The sequence below is a fragment of the Phaethon aethereus genome, assembly GCF_964289735.1.
Source record: "Phaethon aethereus genome assembly, chromosome: 1".
NCBI classification, from domain to species: domain Eukaryota; kingdom Metazoa; phylum Chordata; class Aves; order Phaethontiformes; family Phaethontidae; genus Phaethon; species Phaethon aethereus.
In genome coordinates, this window is record NC_138575.1 from 154,334,312 (window position 1) to 154,354,728 (window position 20,417).

At 39.3% G+C, this 20,417-nt stretch overlaps 1 protein-coding gene across 1 annotated transcript in view; it reads left to right on the plus strand.

Annotated features, from left to right (window-relative positions):
* Positions 1-20,417, plus strand: part of TUBGCP3 (tubulin gamma complex component 3) — a gene marked incomplete at both ends in the record, with an annotated part of 60,667 nt that overhangs the window by 11,981 nt on the left and 28,269 nt on the right. The window contains 6 exons of the mRNA XM_082013886.1: positions 1,784-1,891; positions 3,731-3,798; positions 7,136-7,213; positions 7,832-8,049; positions 15,919-16,091; positions 18,168-18,286. Of these exons, the coding sequence (XP_081870012.1) occupies positions 1,784-1,891; positions 3,731-3,798; positions 7,136-7,213; positions 7,832-8,049; positions 15,919-16,091; positions 18,168-18,286 (764 nt within the window). The remainder of the gene's footprint in view (positions 1-1,783; positions 1,892-3,730; positions 3,799-7,135; positions 7,214-7,831; positions 8,050-15,918; positions 16,092-18,167; positions 18,287-20,417) is intronic.

The window sequence follows — 20,417 nt, forward strand, 5'->3', positions numbered from 1 at the left end:
TTATATGTGTATTTTCAAGTCCTTATTGCAAATGAGAGGTTGCTTAGTCTAACAGTAGAATTATTCTTTCTGGGAGGCATTTAAGTCATGCAGACTGGAGACCTTACAGTAGTCTCGATATTGTCATTTTCTTTCCTGAAAGTTGAACGATACCCTTGCTCCTTTTGTGATCCACTATTGTCAAATTCTGTTAAATATTAATGATTCTGTCTGAGCAGACTTCTTTCGTGGTTGTGTGACACACTGCTTTGTGTGAACTGGTTAATGTTTGCTGGTCTACAGTTGTATTCTAGTAGATTAGGACCACTGAGTGACATTTATATCACAAGACAGTAAAAAAAAAAGGGGGGGTATTCTAAAAGAATGTAGCACATTCTGATTTCAAATTTCTCCTTTCCATAAATTTCTGGAGATTTTTATGCATTTAATCAGTAATTGACTCCTAGTATCTCCCAGGTGATTTTTTTTAGTTGTCAGTATTAGTTAATTTAAGAGATCATTTAACACTTAAAATGCCTCTGCTTCTAGTGGACCTTTACCCTATTCCATTTTTCTGTTCATTTTGTATGTATTTGTCCAGCTGAGCATTCTTTCTTTTTCCTTAGCTGAACCATTGCTGCATTATTCTAAAATTTTCTCTGAGTCAACTGCTTAACTGACTAAATATAACACATGAGGAGCCTGATCCATTTGCACACAAAATTGTTACATACAAAACAGACTTAATATGCAGAATTGCTTATATGATTTTTTTTTTTTTCTTGAAGTCAGGAAGTGTAAAGATTCAAGGAGCTGACACCATGCATTTACACTTACTTTTTCTTATGTACCTTTCCCCTCATGTCATTACACTTATTCCTTAAGAGGAATAGAAATTTATCTGACATTTTGTAAGGGTACTTGACATGTCTGTAGGGTTATAATTTGATTGATTTTTCAGGACAATAAATGGGAACATTGCTATGCTGTGGAGGCATTAAAACTGAGCTGGCCCTATCTTGGTGTTACCAGACTATTAATCTTCCCGAAAAGCAGAGATTCTTGCACTAAAACAATACTGTTCAGCAACAATATTAAAAACAGGATTATTGCATGATGAAGGAGCAGTGGAGGGAAGTCACTGGCTTGTGACCTCTCTGTATCTATGTTATACATTGGAATATGATGTCCATATCTCTGAGCTGGCTTTGAACCTAAGTGGTGAAACCATGTAAACTGATTTAAAAACAAAACAAACAAAAAAAAATAAAAACAACATGCAAACTGGTAAAACCACTGTTGTAGATATCTGAGTAAAGATCCATAGGTAGGATAATCCAGTTTTGCTGCCTGGTGAGAGAGTGTGCCTGGTGAAACGTGGCTATTTTTTTCCTATGTGTGAGCTGAATTGTGTGACTTTGTGCCAAGTCCCACAGCATTAATGTCTGTGGAGAAGGGCAGAGCGAACTGAAGTGTGATAATGCTCTCTAATAGTGAGTAGGCCTGTGTCTCTTAGGTCAGTACAGAATGGGAAAGGCTTATTCACGAATTTAAGTGCAATGATTTTGCAGAGTGTATACAGGTGAGTGTGTCTGAAGTATAACATTGATAACATGCTCATGGATGAACTGGACTTCACTGCCCTCTGGTTAGAACTGTGTCTAAGGATTATAGTATAACGTTATCTGATCTAGGCCAGGTACATTGAGCCATAGCAATGCTGAACTTTTCACTTGAAACTTTATTTATTTATTTTAATAGAACTATAACACTCAACTGAGAGAATTTTCCTTTTTTCTTTCAGCTGATGCAGCCCAACAGTTTCAGTATGCAGTGAGAGTTATTGGAAGCAACTTTGCTCCCACCGTTGAACGAGATGAATTTCTTGTAGCAGAGAAGATTAAGAAAGAACGTACGTCCATCTTTGTTTCTTCCTTAGAAATAGGAATGGAGGTTCTTCGGGAAGTTATCTGATCAGTTTATTCCTCTGAAAATGGGACAACTCTGCCTCATAGATAGTTGTCTAAGCTGTTATTAATGCTCACCCCCTGAAAACCTCATGATGGGAATTACATTAATTCCTCAGTTAGTATCCCTGAGCAGCTGTTTGTATTCACAGCTCAGATTTTTCTGAATGCTAAGCTTAGACTTCGCTTGCTGCCATTTACTTCTATTTTAGCCACCATGAAAATAAAGAAATTAATATTGCACTCCTTTCACTTTAATAGTACTCAGACTAAATAAATTCATAGTTCTTTTTAGAAGACTGATATTTTTGTGATGTGCACTTCAGATATATTACACTTTGGCACAATTAACTTCATAAGCACCTGTGTGAAACTTGCTGAATGAGCATCCTGGGAATTGATGGAATTGTTTGTGACTTAACTGCTATTTCTTGCCCTCAGTTTCTCTCTCAACAAGTTTATCTGCAACCACCTTCTCAAAACCAAAACATTAGACTGTGATAGTGTAAGTTATGTCGCAATTATATTCCATTGAGCTCTATACTGCTCTGAATCCAGTGGGCATACGATGCATTCTTCTTGGAAGAGCCAGATACTGCTTTCAGAAGATTACGTGCTCCACAGTAGAATGTCCAGAAACAATTACTTGAAGTATGCTCGTTAAATTAAAGCTTCATATTTGAGCTTTGAATGTTCATTCAGGAAGATTGAATTAGGATAACTGAAGTCTGTGGTTGTAACTGCTTTAAAGTACATGTGTATTTCTTGCTGACACAGAGCTTCCATGACTTGCTGACAGGCAAATAAGCCCATCAGGATTTCTCTAGATGCAACTCCAAAACACTGTATTTTACAGTATAGACTTTCTGCATGAGTTTCTGTGTGCTTTGGCTAGTACTAGCCAGCACAGCATATATTCTTTGCGCCTATTGCCAGAAGTTTTGAAGAAGGCTATCTCCCTCATTTTCATTCTCCCCAGCTTCAGCTTATAGGCTGATGTTAGTGGTCATGTAACAAGTAACTGGGTATATCCTTCTAACTTTACATTTCTTTTGGTGTTACCATGCAGAAAGTGACTTACTTGGCAAAATGTACTTAGCAGGGGCTTTTGAAGCTAATTAACATTTCTAAAATTTAACAGCAATTTTTTTATTATTAAGGTTTCTTCAGATGTGTTTATTTTATCCCTTTTTTTAAAAAAACATGGCTCTTTCTGATGTAACATGGGATTTTGGATTCTTTTAATCTTAAAGCTTGAAGATATTTTTCCACTGCGCAAAGGCTTCTGTTACGTAAATGGTAGTGATTGAGACTGTTAATTTTCTTAATATATATAAGTTGCGTGACCTTGGAATTCTGCTTGACTTCGTTCAAGTGGCATTATTACTGTTGCTTCTTGCTTTAATGGCCTAAAATAGGAACATTTACACTTAGTTTTGTGAAGGTCTTTATAGCATTCTCTAACTTATATCTGCTTTCAGTTATGTTTTAGTTCCCTAAATCTGCAGAATGGCAGACTAGACTTTAAAAGGGTACTTATATAGAAGATGTGTATTTTTATTGCTCTAAGAAAAACAGGTACTTACATTGCATCACTTCTGATGCAAGAATTTCAGGTCTTTAACACAGATAACATGAAAACAGGCAAAACTGTATGATTAGAGTGAAACAGTTAAGCATCGTTATGCTTTCTTGGATAAGTTTTTGTTTGTCACAAATACATAATTTCAGGCATGACTATTATACTTCTTTCAATTTTTTAATCCTTCTTTTTTTTCTAATAGTTGTGCGACAAAGAAGGGAAGCAGATGCTGCTTTGTTTTCAGAACTCTACAGAAAACTCAGTTCACAGGTAGTGTAATAAATGTATAAAGAGTAAAGAAACTGAAAGCACACGTATACATCTTTCTGACATTACAGAGTTGTTTTGGAGAGTGCTTGAATCATTAGTGGTATTTTTACTCAGAGGATGGTTGAATACTGGAACAGGTTGCCCAGGAAAGTTGTGGAGCCTCCATCCTTGCAGACAGTCAAAACCTGACTGAACAGTGTCATGGGCAACCTGCTGTAGATGACCCTGCTTTTGACTAGATGGTCTTCAGATACGCCTTCCAACCTCAACCATTTTCTAATTTTTGTTTAAAAGGTTACAAGTTACTTTTTTTTACTATCTGTTTGCTATTAATTAGAAATTAATTTGGATTTAATTGTAAATCAGAAGACAATAAAGGATGCATTTTTAGTTTGAGTCCATTTACATGAAGGGGCGCTTCATATGAAGGAAGGAACTGTGTAAAAATAGAATATTCTTTTTTTTATATGTGAAACTGATTAGTTTTCTCATCATTATTTTACAGCATTGCCTTGCAAATATGTTGATTTTTATTAATCTGGGGTTTAAACAGTCCTCATGCTTCTGAATTTTCAAGTGCTTCAGGTCTTTAATGTTGAATGTTAAGGGTGTGCTAACTTTGCTGATTCTGCTAATACCAGTGTTAATCAAAGCATACCGCATGTTGGTATTCTGACAAAAGATGCTAGTGTATAGAGAGGCTGTGATGCAGGAAGGTGGATCAGGTGAAAGGCGGGAAAGATGCAAGGATAGAAGTTTAGCTGAAGTAGGTGAAAAATGTCTGCTGCTAATCTGTTCTGGATTCTTCATAAAATGGAGTTTTTAGCAAGGTAGAATATGGTGGGCAGTAATAAAATAAGTTTCCCAGTTGTCATTTGCACCTACCTGATTTTTGACAACAAAAATTAGTTAATATAAAAGATGATGTTTTCTATATAACAGAAAATTTGTCCTTATTTTGCTCTTCGTATTTAGGAGAAATGTTTTTCTCTGTTTGGCTTTTTAGTCATGAATTTATGTATAGATAATGGCTGAGTTTTACTAAGATTTTAAGATTACAAAAAAGGGGTTCTGTGGAGACTATGACTAGTCAGAACTCTGTTTTGCCCCCTCCCCTCATCTGTACTTAACTTACTCGGTAGTTTGCTAGTACTTGGAGCCGATGTTACTGTGTAACTCTTCCTGTTTTCCTTACCCTGTGGGTTTGCATATTATTTGTATTGGTTTGTACAGTGAAGCAAGTGTCACTGGTTTGCAGACACATGCTCTGATGACCTCAGCCATTGGTTTCAGCTGCTTTTTGCATGTATTACGCTATGTGACCTTGCTCTTTTAATACAGATTTTCTGTAAGGTGTTTCTGTAGCTTACGTGCAATGTTGCCATACCGTTGCATTTGGCAAGCAACATACCTGCAGAGCATGATAGCTGCAAACTTTGAAACAAAATGCCTTGTGCCTGTTCATACCAGTTTGTTTATTCTTCGATGTAATACAAGCTTACATCAGCTATCTCCTCGTATTTTGCTGCCTGCTCAAATGTTTGAGGTTCTTTTAACCTTCAGTCTTTTTTTTTCTTCTGTGCTAGCATCTTGTGTACATGAAATGGTATCATCTGAATACTGTCGTCTTTAAAATTTACTCTACCAATTATTATTCAATCTGATGTTAGGTTTATTACTAGTGGTTGACAATAATTTCTTTTCCCCATGAGCTTAGGGAGGGCCACAGAAGGAATATATGTTTTGTTAATCAATGAGGCTTTTTGTTCCTCCAGCAATTTTCTTCAAAGCAACTAGGAGGAAAGCAAAAAGCTTATGTGAATCTGTTTTAACTTCATTTCATCCATTACTCTAAAGAGAAAAGGAGGTCAGTGCTTATTGTAGTGGCAGATTTCCAGCTGAGCAAAGCATGCTTCTTGAGGCACTTAGACTTATTCTATCCTGGCCAGTAGAAGAAGCTGGTAATGTTGCTGCTCCTTCTTTACCAGTTGTTAATGAGTTATGGGATTAGTTATTTGCAACAGATGCAATACCTCTATTTTTGCTTCTTGTTGAGATCAAAGCAGAAGATAATAGACCTCTGCTTTACATAATAATATAGAATGTCTCCTACTCTTACATAACAGTGTAGAGCTTCAGTAGGTTTGGTTAGTGGGCTCTGTCCTGAAGAAAGAAATGTGCTATAGCCAAAATTCTTGAACCGTGTAACATATATACACAAAATGCATAATTTGCAGAGAAACAGGAAAAATAGAAAAATAGAGAATGAAAATGTATTTAAAAAAAAAAAAAACAAAAAAAGAATTTCAAAGTGACCTTGAAAGTACATTTTGCAAGACTGATAGCGCTGAATTGTGTTGTTTCATAAGGGATGGAATCTTTGTTGAATCTTGGTATGACTAAAGTTTCCTTTGTATTCAACATTGCTTAGTATTCCAGACCATAGCCTGATCAATATTGTGAGGGAACTTGTATGAGTTTCTTTGACTTATTCCACTACCTAATGTCCATTATAAGGTTCTGTGTTCCTGATCAATTCAGGTGCAAGCATTAGTTTCACAGAACTGCAGAGTAACATATCTAGAAACATATGTGTATCTAAAATAAAACATTTTAATATTTGCCATAACTCTTCTCATCAGAGTGTTCTTTTTGTAGCATTGTTCTGTCTTCTGCTGGTAAGATTTCTGCTGAGATCAAAAGCTGCTGAGAGTGTTATTCTAACAGTCTGTATGTATCTGTCTGTTTGCTAGAGACAATATTGCGTATTCCTCAAGTTTCATGTTAACTGTGTCCCTAGCTTAAGAGAGTTACCAAATTTTCACAGCTTAAATTGCATTTAAAGTAATAGAAATTGAAACCCTCAAACTACTGAACCCTCCCCATAAAGGAGAGTGAAGGGGAAAGTGGAGAAAAGACAGTTCTTAGCGTAAAATTGTACCAAGGGTTTTCCTTCTTCATCTTTAGGCTAGAGTAGCATCTGCATCTAAGATGTTTTAAATGGTGACATTGTATGGGAATGCTGGTAAAAGTTCAACTCTGTATAAACCTCTTTCTTAGTAGCTATGAATTTTAAATTCTGTGTACTTGCTGATCTCAGAGCAGGTGAAAGTTCATTATTTGAACACAGTGGAGAAAATTTGTAAAATTAGCAATACAGAGGCTGCACTGCACATTGCCAGTTTACTCAAGAACGTGGCTCCGAGTTGGTCTTATTTGTGTGGAAATTTTATTTATATGTGTACGTGTTTGTAGGCTGGATAATTTAAAAAAAAAAAAAAGTCCATTATTATCAAGAGTTAAACTCATTTCTGTTTGTCTTCATTTCTTTTTAAAGGGCATTTTGAAAAACAAATGGTCAATACTCTACCTCCTGCTTAGCCTTAGTGAAGATCCACGTAAGCAGTCTAACAAGGTAGGTGGAGACCTCTGTTAATTCTGAGAAACAGTAAATGCATGTCATTTACTTTAGATGTCCTTAAGAGTCACTATCCAGACTTAACTAACACTTGTGTGAGGCTGAAAGGAAGAATACACTTGACACGAGTATCTGCAATTTTTTTCTGTGTAATTTTTTTATGCTAAGTAAATGGAAAAATATGATCTGTCCAGTGTTGGTAGCTGAAGATGTGACTTTATTAGATGGGTGATATTTTTTGTTGTTGTTGCTTTTTGCTTGGTAGTGTAATGTCTGCTCACATGCTCATGAGTTCAAAATGGAATACGGAGAGCAGAATTCCTCCTTTGGTTGCAGCTCTGCTAGCACCAAAGTGCTTTGTGCAGCATTGCTAATGACAATTCTCAGGCAAAAATAAACTATGTTGCTAAAAGTACTTTTGCTCACTGTAAGGGACTTGCTTTTTTGTCATTATAATCGTAACAACAATTTTTTCTTTGCCTAAGAGATAAACATGGTCTTCAGTTATTTTTTGCGTTCTTGAATACTACACTCTTGTTAACTAAAGGCATGGCTTAAAGCAACTCAGAAAACTTTTCTTTTTATTCCTCCCTTTTCAAATCCTCTCCTTTTCAGGTATCAAGTTATGCCACACTTTTTGCTCAGGCATTGCCACGGGATGCTCACTCCACCCCTTATTACTATGCCAGGCCTCAAAGCCTTCCATTGAATTACCAAGACCGCAGTGCTCAGTCTGCCCAGAGTTCTGGCAGCATGGGGAGCAGTGGGATCAGCAGCATCAGCCTGTATGCCCTGAATGGGCCAACGCCAACTCCACAATCACTCCTTCCAGGGTAAATTAAACTATTTTACCTTACAACTAGGTTTGGGGAAAACTAGAGAAGATGTGCACTTTTTTCCCTTCTTCTTTTTTTTCTTTCTCCCCATTTGTATGCCATTGGAAATTGCACTGTAGGTGCATAGAAACTGCGTTCCTTAGCTGAACAGTTCAAATATCAATTGCTGTCATATGACCATGTTGTGGCTTAATTCCAGACAGCAGCTAAGTACCACACAGCCACTCGCTCAGTCCCCCACAGTGGGAGAGAATCAGAAGAGTAAAAGTGAAAAAGTTCATGGTTTGAGGTAAAGACAGTTTAATAGGTAAAGCAATAGCCACGTACACAAGCAGAGCAAACCAAGGAATTCATTCACCACTTCCTATGGGCAGGCAGGTGTTAAGCCATCAGCAGGGCTCCGTCACACGTGATGGTTTCTTGGGAATACAGACGCCATCACTCCGAACGTCCCCCCCACCCCTTCCTTCCTCTTTGTCCCAGCTTTATATGCTGAGCATGACGTCATATGGTATGGAATATCCCTGTGGCCAGCCTGGGTCAGCTGTCCTGGCTGTGTCCCCTCCCAGCTCCCCGTGCACCCCCAGCCTTCTCGCTGGCAGGTCAGCATCGGAAGCTGGACCATCCTTGACTGCTTAGCAACAACTCAAAACATCAGCATGTTATCAGCATTTTCTCATCCCAAATCCAAAACACAGCCTCACACTAGCTTCTCTGAAGAAAATTAACTGTATCCCAGCAGAAACCAGGACAGACTATATGAAGCCATAAATGGCTGACCAATTTTATCCATTCTTAAACTTAATCTTGGCTACCTGCTGAACACCTGATACTTCACTGGATCTACTCCTTTGGAATCTACTGCTGAGTACTTTTCCAAATTTCTCAGTTCTCTGAAACCCTTTAAAATATTCCTCATCTTTCTTCTGTAAATACCTTGGATTTAGAGTCTTCACTCAAGTTCTTTGTAAAAAGCATTCCTCAGCCAGTGTCAAACTAGTAGACTTAAGATCCTCCATTTTCAAGTGGGTGATCTTTCTTGCATGGTCCAACTTTCTTTTAAGCATGTTCACAGAAGGTTGGCTGTACTAGAGCAGTTCTTGCATCTTGAGTGGATGGGGTTTTTTTGAAGAAAAAAAAAAGCAAGTGTTGATTAAAAAAAATTACTTCTTAGAAAAAAAAAATCCTAAACCACCTACTGTTCAGCAGTGGTTTAATTGTCTGTTCATACCAAGATGAATCTACACTTGGAACTGAAACATTCAAATACCGAATAGTTCAGATTTTTGATGAATGAAAGACGGCCATTGTAAGCCATAAGATGATTACCCGATTATTGACTTTGTTAAATAAGCCAACACAGACGGTTACATGCTCAAAATGTGAGCCCTTCTTGTGTCATTGGATATCATGTTGTATTACCCCTGCAGCTCTACAAAGCCTGACAGAGATGCACTGCAGAGTGTATGTTCTGTGGAGGGAAAATGAACGTGCTCATCGTCTGTGAGAGGGAGTGGTTCAATGGCCATTCCATAATATATACGTGGAAGTACATTGCTTCATAGAAGCTGGGCCATGGAAAAGGGAACAGAATGTTACAAAACTTGTAAAAGTGAGGACGGTACTTATTTGCATAACTGTTTCAGCCTTCAACGAAGAAGCCTGGAAGAGCAATGGGGACATCACTTTTTAAGAAACTGTGGTTAATGTCAGAAAGACTCAAGAGAATACAATAAAGGAGAAAAAAAAATTATCTAAAGGGATGCAGAAAAGAACAAAGCCCTATTATTTTGTCCCTAACAGAAGCTTCATGGGTTGTGGTTTGACCAAATTCGTAATAAAAGGCTAATTTATGGAAATTTTTATTAATTTCTTTCCTTTCTCATAACCAGAAAAGAGAAAGACATCATATTCTTGTCCCTTAATTCTCTTCTCTACCCTGAACAGACATGAAACAAGCAGAAAATTGGAACAGATGCATTTTCGGAAAGTACCATACCTTTATTTTGAGTTGAAGGTTTTCTTTTAATACAATGTATTTGAGATAATTTATAGAATTCATATGATGGAACTAATAACCAGTGCTGACACAACTGGATTTTATTGTTATGAATATGCTTTACAATACAAATACTTACTTGACTTTGTCAGTTCTAGGTTTGTATGGTGAATCTTGGATGCACAAGTAGAGAATATCTTTAAGCTAGGAACATTGTAGGAGGATTATGCCCCACAACTGAGTGAGGAGGTGGTAGACCAGGTTAGTTAGTAAAAGGTGCAGGGTGATGTGGTCAAGAGAGACCTTGAAACGAACAGAGCAGGGCAGAGGGTGGCCCACCCAAGTGTGCACACAGAAATGAGGAATGTGGAGAGGACATCCTTATACCTCAAAGGGGGTTGTGGTGAGGTGGGGATTGGTCTCTTTTCCCAAGTAACTAGCGATAGAACAGGAGCAAATAGTCTGAAGTTGCACCAGGGGAGGTTTAGACTGGATACTAGGACAAATTACTGAGAGAGTCACCAAGCATTGGAATAGGCAGCCCAGGAAGGTGGTGGAGTCACCATCCCTGGAAGTGTTCAAAAAATGTGTAGATGTGGTGCTTCAGGACATGGTTTAGTGGGCATGGTGGTGTTACGTTGATGGTTGGACATGATGATCTTAGAGGTCTTTTCCAACCTTAATGATTCTGTGATAAGGGAAGCCCTCATACCTTTTCTGGGACATCAGCACAACTTTGCTGGAGTGCCTACACACTAGCACATGCAGCATGGGGAACAGTCAGGAGGACTTAAGAGATCTGCATGCAGTACTAGGGCTATGATCTCGTTGGGATCACAAAAAAATGGTGAGAGAGTTCATACCACTGCTGTGGTGCAGAGGGTAAATACAGGCCCTTTGGAAAGGACAGGCTAGGATGGCAAGGAGTGGAAATTGCTGTTTACGTGAGAGAGCAGTAAGAATATGTGGATCTTTGCCTAGGGACAGAAGCAGTGCCAGCTAAGACTTTAGGGCTTGGGATTAAAGGGCAGACCAACATGGGTGATGCTGTAGTGGGCATCTGCTGCAGACTGCCTTATCAGGAAGAAGTAGATGAGATCTTTAGGCAACTGGAAGAAGCCTTACATTTGCAGGCCCTGGTGTTCATAAGGGGCTTTAATCATGACAATATCTACTGTAGGGGGAGTGCTGCAGGGCACAAGCAATCCAGGAGGTTTCTGAAGTGTACTGATGATAACTTCCTGACAGGTGATTGAGGAGATGATGAGGAGAGGTGCTTTGCTGGACTTGTTTTTTTTACAGACAAGGAAGAACTGGTTGGGAAGGCAAAGGTTGAGGGCAGCCTTGGCTGCAGTGATCATGAGGTGGTGCAGTTCAGGATTCTGAAAGGAAGAAGAGAGCAAAACTCTCTTGCTCTTCTGGGATCTGCTAGGAAGAATCGCATGAGACACTCCCCTGGAGAAAAGAGGAGTTCAGGAGAGAATAGAACAGTTCAATTTGAAGGGACCTGCAACGATCATCTAGTCGAACTGCCTTGAGCTGACGCCTGGTTGATATTCAAGAATCACTTCCTTCAAGCTCAAGAATGGTCCGCCTTGACAAGCAGGAATTCAAGCAAAGGTGGCAGGAGGATGGGGATCCAGGGTGCCAGGAAAGCCCAAACTCACCTAGAGTTAAATCTATCAAGGCACATGAAGGGCAACAAGAAAGAATTCTACAATTACGTAAGCAGCAAAGGAAGGCTAGGGAAAACATGGTCCTGCTGCTCAAGGGGCAGGGGCTGTGGTGATAGATGATGTGGAAAAGGCCAAGGTACTCAGTGCTTTCTTTGTGTTGGTCTGTGCTGGTAAGACCAGCTCAGGACCCTGAGACCCTTGGGAAAAATCTTCATTTCTCATATTTGAGAAATGGCATTTCTCTGCCACCCCTGGCAGAGGATGATCAGGGCCCATGGGACCTGATGGGATGCATCCACAAGTGCTGAGGGAGCTGGCCAGTGTTGTTGTGAGGCCATTCTTGGTAATGTTTGAGATATGGCAATGGAGGGAGGTTCAGGAGGACTGGAAGAAATCAATTGTTGCTACTTTGTTCAAGAAGGATCCAGGGAACTACAGGCTGGTTAGCCTTATCTCAAGCCCTGGGAAGGTGGTGGAGGAGCATCTAATCATGGAAAGCATGAGGACAAGAAGGGGACTAGGAGCAGTCAGCACAGATTTAAGATAAGGGAAGACATGCTTGACCTGTCTTACAGCCTTCTATGATGAGATGACTGACTTAGTGGACAAGGAGAGAGTAATGAATGCTGCTTATTTCAACTTCAGTAGGATTTTTGATACTGTCTACCTGTAACATCCTTATTGACAAACTTAAAATATGAACTAGATAAGGTGACAGTGAGGTGTCCTTAAAACTGAGCAATCTGCTAGGGTCAAAGGATTATGATCAGTGAGACAATGTACAGTTAGAGCCTGCTCACTAATGGTGTATCCCAGGAGCTGGATCCTATACACCTTCATCCCACCTTAATGGGACAGAGTGCACTGTCAGCAATTTTGCAGATGATACAAAACTGGGAGGAGTGGTTGATAAAGCATGTGATTCAGCTGCCATTCAGAAGGGACCTCAATAGGCTCCAGAAATGTGCTGACAGGAACCTCCTGGAGTTCAACAAAGTCCTGCACCTAGGGAGGAATAAGCCCATGCACCAGTACATACTGGGGGCTGACTGGCTGCAAAGCAGCTTTGTGGAAAGGGCCCTGGGGTTCCTGGTAGACACCAAGTTGAACATGAATGTGCAATGTGTGGTAAAGAAGGCTACCAGCCTCCTGGGCTGCATTAGAAAGAGCATCACCAGGGGGCTGAGGAGGGTAAACCCTCCTCTCTGCTCAGTACCGGTGAGGACACATCTGAAATGCTGCGTCCAGTTACGGTACCAAAAAAAAAAGGCATGGACAGACTGAATAGAGTCTGAAGAAGGAACCACAAACTAATTAAGGGGTTGGAGCATCTGACATATGAGGGGAGGCTTGAGAGAGCTAGGACTGTTCAGCTTGGAGAAGAAAAGGCTCAGGGGATCTTACCCATGTGATGGGTAAGATCTTACCCATGTGATGGCCAGGGGAGTAGAGAAAACTGAGCCAGGCTCTTCTTGGTAGTGCCCAGGGAAAGGACAAGAGGTAATTGGCAAAACTTGTAAGACTGGGAATCCCAGTTAAACGTAAGGGAAAAAACTTCTTTTACAGTGGAGTGGGGTGTGTGTTTGGGGGCAGAGGGGATGTTGTGCAACACTGGAAGGGGATGCGTAGAGAGGTTGTGTAGTCTCCACACTTGAAAATGTTAAAAACATGACTGGACAATGCATCAGGCAACTTTCTCTAGTTGACCGTGCTTTGAGCGGGAGGGCTGGAGGAGGTAGTCTCCAGAGGTCCCTTCCGACCTCAACCATTATATAATCCTGATACAGTATAGAAAGGTCTATCAGTGAGGTTATATTGTATATCTGCTTGCTTAAAAATATCAGCAGAACCTACCCTGTTCCTGACATATTCTTGGTCTGACTTGTTCAGACTGTTCAATTTTATAGCAATTTCACTGCTCTCTCTTTAGTCCTGTAGTCTGTGAGCTGAGTAACCCAAATGAGATCTTTCGGTGAACTTCATTCCTCCTGAACATATATAGGATGAACATAACATCCTCTTTATACATAGAATGATAGAATAAATTGGGTTGGAAGGCACCTTTAAAGGTCACCTAGTCCACCCCACCTGCAATAGGCAGGGACATCTTCAGCTAGATCAGGTTGCTCAGAGCCCCATCCAGCCTGACCTGGAATGTTTCCAGGGATAGGGCATCTGCCACCTCTCTGGGCAACGTGTGCCAGTGCTTCACCTCCCTCATTGTGAAAGATTTCTTCCTTGTAGACTAGATGTATCTACTCTCTTTTAGTTTAAAACCATTGCCCTTGTCCTGTTGCTAGAGGCCCTGCTAAAAAGTCTGTCCCCGTCTTTCTTATAAGTCTCCTTTAAGTACTGGAAGGCTTCAAGAAGGTCTCCCCAGAGCCTTCTCTTCTCCAGGCTGAACAACACCAACTCTCTCAGCCTGTCCTCATAGCAGAGCTGTTCCCTCCCTTGGATCAATTTTGTGACTGTCCTCTGGACTTGCTCCAACAGGTCCATCTCTTTCCTGTGCTGAGATGGTGCCGGCTCCAGAGGTGGACGCAGGACTCCAGGGGTCTCTCAGCAGAGCGGAGTGGAGGGGCAGAATCACCTCCCTTGACCTGCTGGCCACGCTGCTTTGGATGCAGCCCAGGCTACGGTTGGCCTTCTGGGCTGTGAGTGCACATTGCTGGCTCATGTCCAGCTTTTTGTCCACCAGTACCCCAAAGTCCTTCTCGTCAGAGCTGCTCCCAATGCCTTCGTCTGCCAGCCTGTATCGATGAGGTTGCCGTGACCCAGGAGCAGGACCCTGCACTTGGCCTTGTTGAACCTCATGAGGTTCACACGGGCCCATTCCTCAAGCTCGTCCAGGTCCCTCTGGATGGCATCCCTGTCCCTCAGGTGTGTCAACTGCACCACTCAGCTTGGCATCAGCTGCAAACATGCTGAGGGTGCACTTGATCCCACTGTCTGTGTCATTGATGAAGAACTAAAGAGTACTGGTCCCAATATGGACCCCTGAGGGACACTGCTCGTCACCGATCTCTATCTGGACATTGAGCCGTTGATCACTACCCCGTGGATGTGACCATCCAACCAATTCCTCATCCACCCAACAGTCTACCCATCCAATCCATATCTCTCCAATTTAGAGAGAAGGTTGTTGTGGGGGACTGTGGCAAAGGCCTTACGGAAGTCCAGATAGGTGACATTGGTAGCTCTTCCCTTGGGGAGGAATGGTCAACAGAAAAAATCTCTTGCAAATGTTTTCTACTTTATATTTTATATATAAATATATATATATATGAGGGTTATAGCCTCATGTTGCACCAGGGGAGGTTTAGATTGTATATCAGGAAAAATTTCTTCACAGAGAGAGTGGTCAAGCATTGGAACAGGCTGCCCAGGGAGGTGGTGGAGTCACCATCTCTGGAAGTGTTCAAAAAACATGTGGATGCGGTGCTTCAGGACATGATTTAGGGGGCATGGTGGCGTTGGGTTAACGGTTGGACTTGATGATCTTGAAGGTCCTTTCCAACTTTAGTGATTCTGTGATTTTGTTACCATGATACTCAAATAATCAGAAAGTTAATTTCTAGTCTTAACATTTTTCACGTTTAAGACTGTTTTTGTGAGAAGAGTGGCAAGTTTGAGAGGGAGGGAAATCAGAGCTTGTCTAGATGCTCCCTCCTTATTCACATCTTCAGGTACTTGGTACAAACTATCCTAAAGAGTAGAGTAGCAGGAAAGTGAACTTTCTTCTCTTTCTCCACTTTCCTTTATTTTTTTGGCATGTAACTATAGTTTTGAATAATAACAAAACTTTGTTATTTTTTGTGTGTTATGACTGTTTATTGTCATTTTAGATGACTCCACTTTTAATCCATTTCAGCATATCTACATAGTTCAGTGTGAACAAAATCAATCTTTGATATGAAATCACATTTGTCAAATTCGTACCTCCTTTTTTACAGGTTTGTTGCGGGGTTTTTTTGAAAGGCTAGGGTTATAGCAAGCAATGAATTGCTTATATGTTCTGTACCCTTTTTTAAGGTTCCTTTATTTAAAAAAAAAAAACACCAAAAACCCACAAAACATCCACAAAAACCAAACTCAAGCTTGAGACATTTTTTCAAAATTTGCATACCCCAAATGAGATGATGGGTATAGAAACAAAGTTTTTAAATATGTTTCTTCCTTTTGTCCTTCTAGACAATCCTATCAAGCTCCAGGCGTTGGAGACTGCCTCCGTCAGCAATTAGGGTCACGTCTTGCATGGACTCTAACTGCAAGCCAGCCTTCTTTACAAAACACTACCTCAAAAGGCTTTTCAAATGCTGTCTCCCGTGGTGTGCCAAGGTCAAGGCGAGAAGGGGATACAAGTGGTAAGCAAAGATGCATTTGTTAAAGATAACTTTTTACAATTGTTATCTATGTCCCCATTATTTTTTAATTATTTTAAAATAGTTTCATAGCATGTTGAATTTTTTGAGGAGTGTTTTGCTAGAATGTATTCAATAGAATGATAGAAGCAAATATGCAAGACTAGTATATTTGGCCACAGTTTCTTTGGCTAATTGTTAATTTCTTTTTGCAATGATTGGTTTGATAATGTGTTCTGGTCGTCTTAAAAGACTGACTTCATTGCAGTGCTTGTCAGATTCAAGGGATTGTGGTTTGTGAGTAATGACCATGCTTTTAGATTAGAAGATGCTACTGCTTTTAGAAGGTCAGAAGGAGAGCTCAATAATAAAATAATTTTTCTTCAAATTCACCCACTGTTTGCAGTGGTTGTACTTGGAGCAATTGACATAAAATATTGTCAATAAAATAAAAAGTAGATAAATATTACTAATTTATTTCCTTGATTAAGTGGCTGTAAACTTAAAACTGATGCCTAGAGGATCTGTTTTGAATTTACGTGCATGTAACTAAGGAGAAATTGTTTAATAGATCATCTCTGTGGCAGTTCTGTAAGTTTCAACCCTCTCTACTATTACTGTAAAAGTGGGAGGCTTCTGAATAGGAGAACTAATAGCAGATGTTGTCATCCTACAGTGCTATTACTCTCTGGCAAAGAAAGATAACAGATGTGGTTTTTTGTTTGTGGGTTCTTTTTTTTTTTTTTTTAGTAACTCCTCTATAAAGAAGTGGGGGTAGTTAGAAGCTAAAATATAGTTTGTCTGCCAGTCCCTGTATCTTTATGAGTAACAGTGTACAACACAACAGCTTATAGACCAGAGTTGTACTTGTATATCTGAGGGCAGCACTTGGCATTAGAACCTAGTTAACAATCCTGTTGATGTGCAAGAGGACGTGTGTATATTAGATATAAAATGTATTTATAAATGTATACTATTTTATTTACAGGATGGATTTAATATATAGAAATGTAAAAAAAAATATGAAAATACGTAAAATCTAGCAGTGCCCTTTTTTTTTTTTTTTTTTGTACTAATCGCTGTAAAGAGCAGTACAAACTTATTTAATTCAGCCACCCAGCAGCTGCGACTCATGATGCTTATGTGGGATGGGTATAAGGACTGACAGTTGTCTTAAATGTAGTCACTGGTTGATGTAGAAAGAGAGCTGCATTCAGAATAGAAAAGCTATTGTCAGGGAGCTATATTTCCATGGATATAAAATTCTTCTAACTAATTAAAAGGTGTTTTTTTTCTTCTAAAGTTGGTTGCTGTTAGTTGGAGTTTTCTTATTGCTACACTTGCACAGACAGTATAATCAGGAGCATTGTATGCCTGATATTAATACCTGTTGTATTATTTACCAATTAAAGAAATGTGCTCTTGAATCTTCTACCATTTCACTAAGAGTTCTTAAAAGTGACTAGCTAGTCTCATGTACATCTTAGTATTATGAGTGGAGTTTTAAACAGCATCTTGAGGTGATGGCTACTTTTGCCAAAATAAGACTAAAATTTATTTGTTGTTGGTTTTGTTCTGGGAAAGTGGATTGTTGGGGAGGCAAACTGATGAGAGTAAGAGTGCTGTCAAATTTTGGAGAAGCCTGTTGTAGCATCTCATTTTCTGGATAGTTGTCATTGAAATTGTTTCATTCTTGATATCTTAAATAAAGTTACAAAAGCAGATGGTGCTGTTTTGTTATTAGGATGCTTGCCTCAGAACTTGCACTGGTGATTGTATCAGAAACGATAACAAGCTTAAGAACTGGCTGAAGTGTTGGTTAAAATGTAACATGCCCTGTGTCATACAAGTTGACCTGCTCTGAGAGAATCCCATATGTTGGTAGAAGCAGGCAAAGGGAATTCTTGGCTTTACTGTCAGGTTGTTAACAGGATTTAAAACATTTCTTTACAGGTTGTGAACACAGGTCTTCCCTTTTCTTTTCTTTGCTAGGCTCCTAAATAAGTTATTGAAGTTGTAATCAAAACTAATTGTCCCAACAAATCCAAATACTGTTTGTTTTTTTTGTTTTCTTTCTAGGCTCTGTTGAAATAACCGAAGCAAACCTTGTAAGAGATGTTTTGTATGTCTTCCAGGGAATAGATGGCAAAAACATCAAAATGTGCAATTCTGAAAATTGTTATAAAGTGGAGGGAAAGGTATGGTATGGTGACTTGTATTTCATGTGTGAGCAGAGAGGTATATAGGGGAAAAACAGCCATGAAAAATATGTAAAAAAAGTTCAAATATTGTCACAAGTCTTCCCCCCAGATTTTTTTTTTTCAGTACAACACAGTAGTTTCAACAGTATTAATTTAGAATTTATTAGTTTAGGTTCCAGAAAGAAACTGTAGCATTTCACAAGATGTGAATATTAAGCCAACTATTAAGCCAGTACAAAGACTCCTAAATGATGGCTTAATTTGAGGATTTTTGTCATAATTTCCCTTCCCAGGTGTATAAGCATGAATATAAAGCAGACTCTGGCTTTTGACCACATTATTACTAGATTAAATTTAACAGCCTGAGATGTGGAATGGATGCTAGCCACTTGATGTTGTGGGCTTGATTACAACTTACAAGTGATCAGATGGGATCACGTAGATGACCCAATAAAGGACTGGTGATAGAACTGAAGAGTGCTTTCAACTGCTATTGCTGGTAGAAAATCCATCTGATGTGAATTTGAAAGAAGGTGTCAAACAGAGGGTAGAGGAACAGAAGAGTAGATCTGGCTTTAAGGTGGTGAGATGTTAAGCATATTGGCAAGGGTGAGATTGGCTCAGCTGAGCAAAGAATAAAAGAATGATGCTAGTTGCATTTGCATCTTCTCCTTATTCAGTATTTAGACAGTACTGTATCACAGTTCAGTTCGAGCTCGCTAATTGTTCTTGTTCAAATGGAAAGACAGTGCTCCCAATTTTCACTTGTATTAAGAACTTTATACTATGACAATATGGCATAGTCCTAAAATGGTGGGGAATTGATTTTGGGCCATTACATGTGCCAAGAGCACAGTAGACTTATCTTAATGTTGATGATAATTGAATTAATTTCCTTGTCTCCTCCATAATAATAGCAAAAAATGAAACTTACTATTGTTCCCTCTGTAACTTTACAATGACATTTAGGGCTGCTTAGTGGAGGAAAAAATAGAAAACTTAAATGTTCTTAAATCTTGTTAATAAACTGATTCTTAAGGATGTCATTTTCTGCACCTGTAGATGCTGCAAAATTTGTGATTCCTCAACACCTGCACTGCGTTAACCAAGTTTAATATATAAGAGTTAGATTGTATGTGGCAAAGGAAAGGTAGCATAATAGATTTTTCTAGAGGACTGTGGAGAAAACTTAATCAGTGATTGCAAAATTGACACTATGTGTTTCATTAGTTTTCTGTGTAGTTTTCATATCAAATACAAAATATATTTGAATATTTTCAAATATATTTTGAATATATTAAAATATTTGAATAGGTGAAAAACTGGTTTAGTTTGAACTCCTAATTCTGTTACTACAGGGAGTTTGATTATTCAGATCGTTTGTGGTCAATAATGCTTCTTCCTGAGAACTTTCTGTCTTCGGTTATTTTTGTGAAGTCAGTTATCTTCCATCATTCTTCCTTACTGGCACTTGTGCTGAGCTACTGGACCTAGTGGAGATGAAATTATTTGACTGACTAGAGCTGCAGCTGGAGCTTTTTCTGATGAACAAGGAGGACCAAGATTATACCTCCTCTAGCTGTGTTGACTGCGCGTTAGGCAAAAAAGTAGTCAAAGCATGTAGTTTTCCCTCAGCTGCACAAAGAAAATATCATTGTACACAGTCTGTTTTTCCAGAAAGAAACACACTTTCCAAGCTGCTATTCTTGCCTGAATGTTTTCTAATGTCAACGTTAATATTAGGACTGTTGGTGACACTCAGCACTGTCTAAGCTAGCAGCTTCCGATTTGGTCTGGGAGGTACAAATGCAATAACATTAAACCAATTTTGCTTGTTCCTCATTTGATTCCAGCGAATGTATATTGTACTTAATGCTTGCCAAGAACTCCATAACTGTATAATTCTAAATAGTTCTTATGTCATCTCTTTGGTTTTAGCTGCAGGCAGAGTTTCTAACTGTGTCCAATCATGCTTGTTTGGGCTAGAATTTATCCTATAGAAGTTGTTTAAGAAGTTAAAGCTGTGCCTGTATATCTAAGCAAGAGGGCCAGGGACTGAGCTCTGCTCCTACAGCCAAGTGTTGCTGCCTGGTTCAAGGCCACACTGCTGTGGCTAACACGTTCGTGT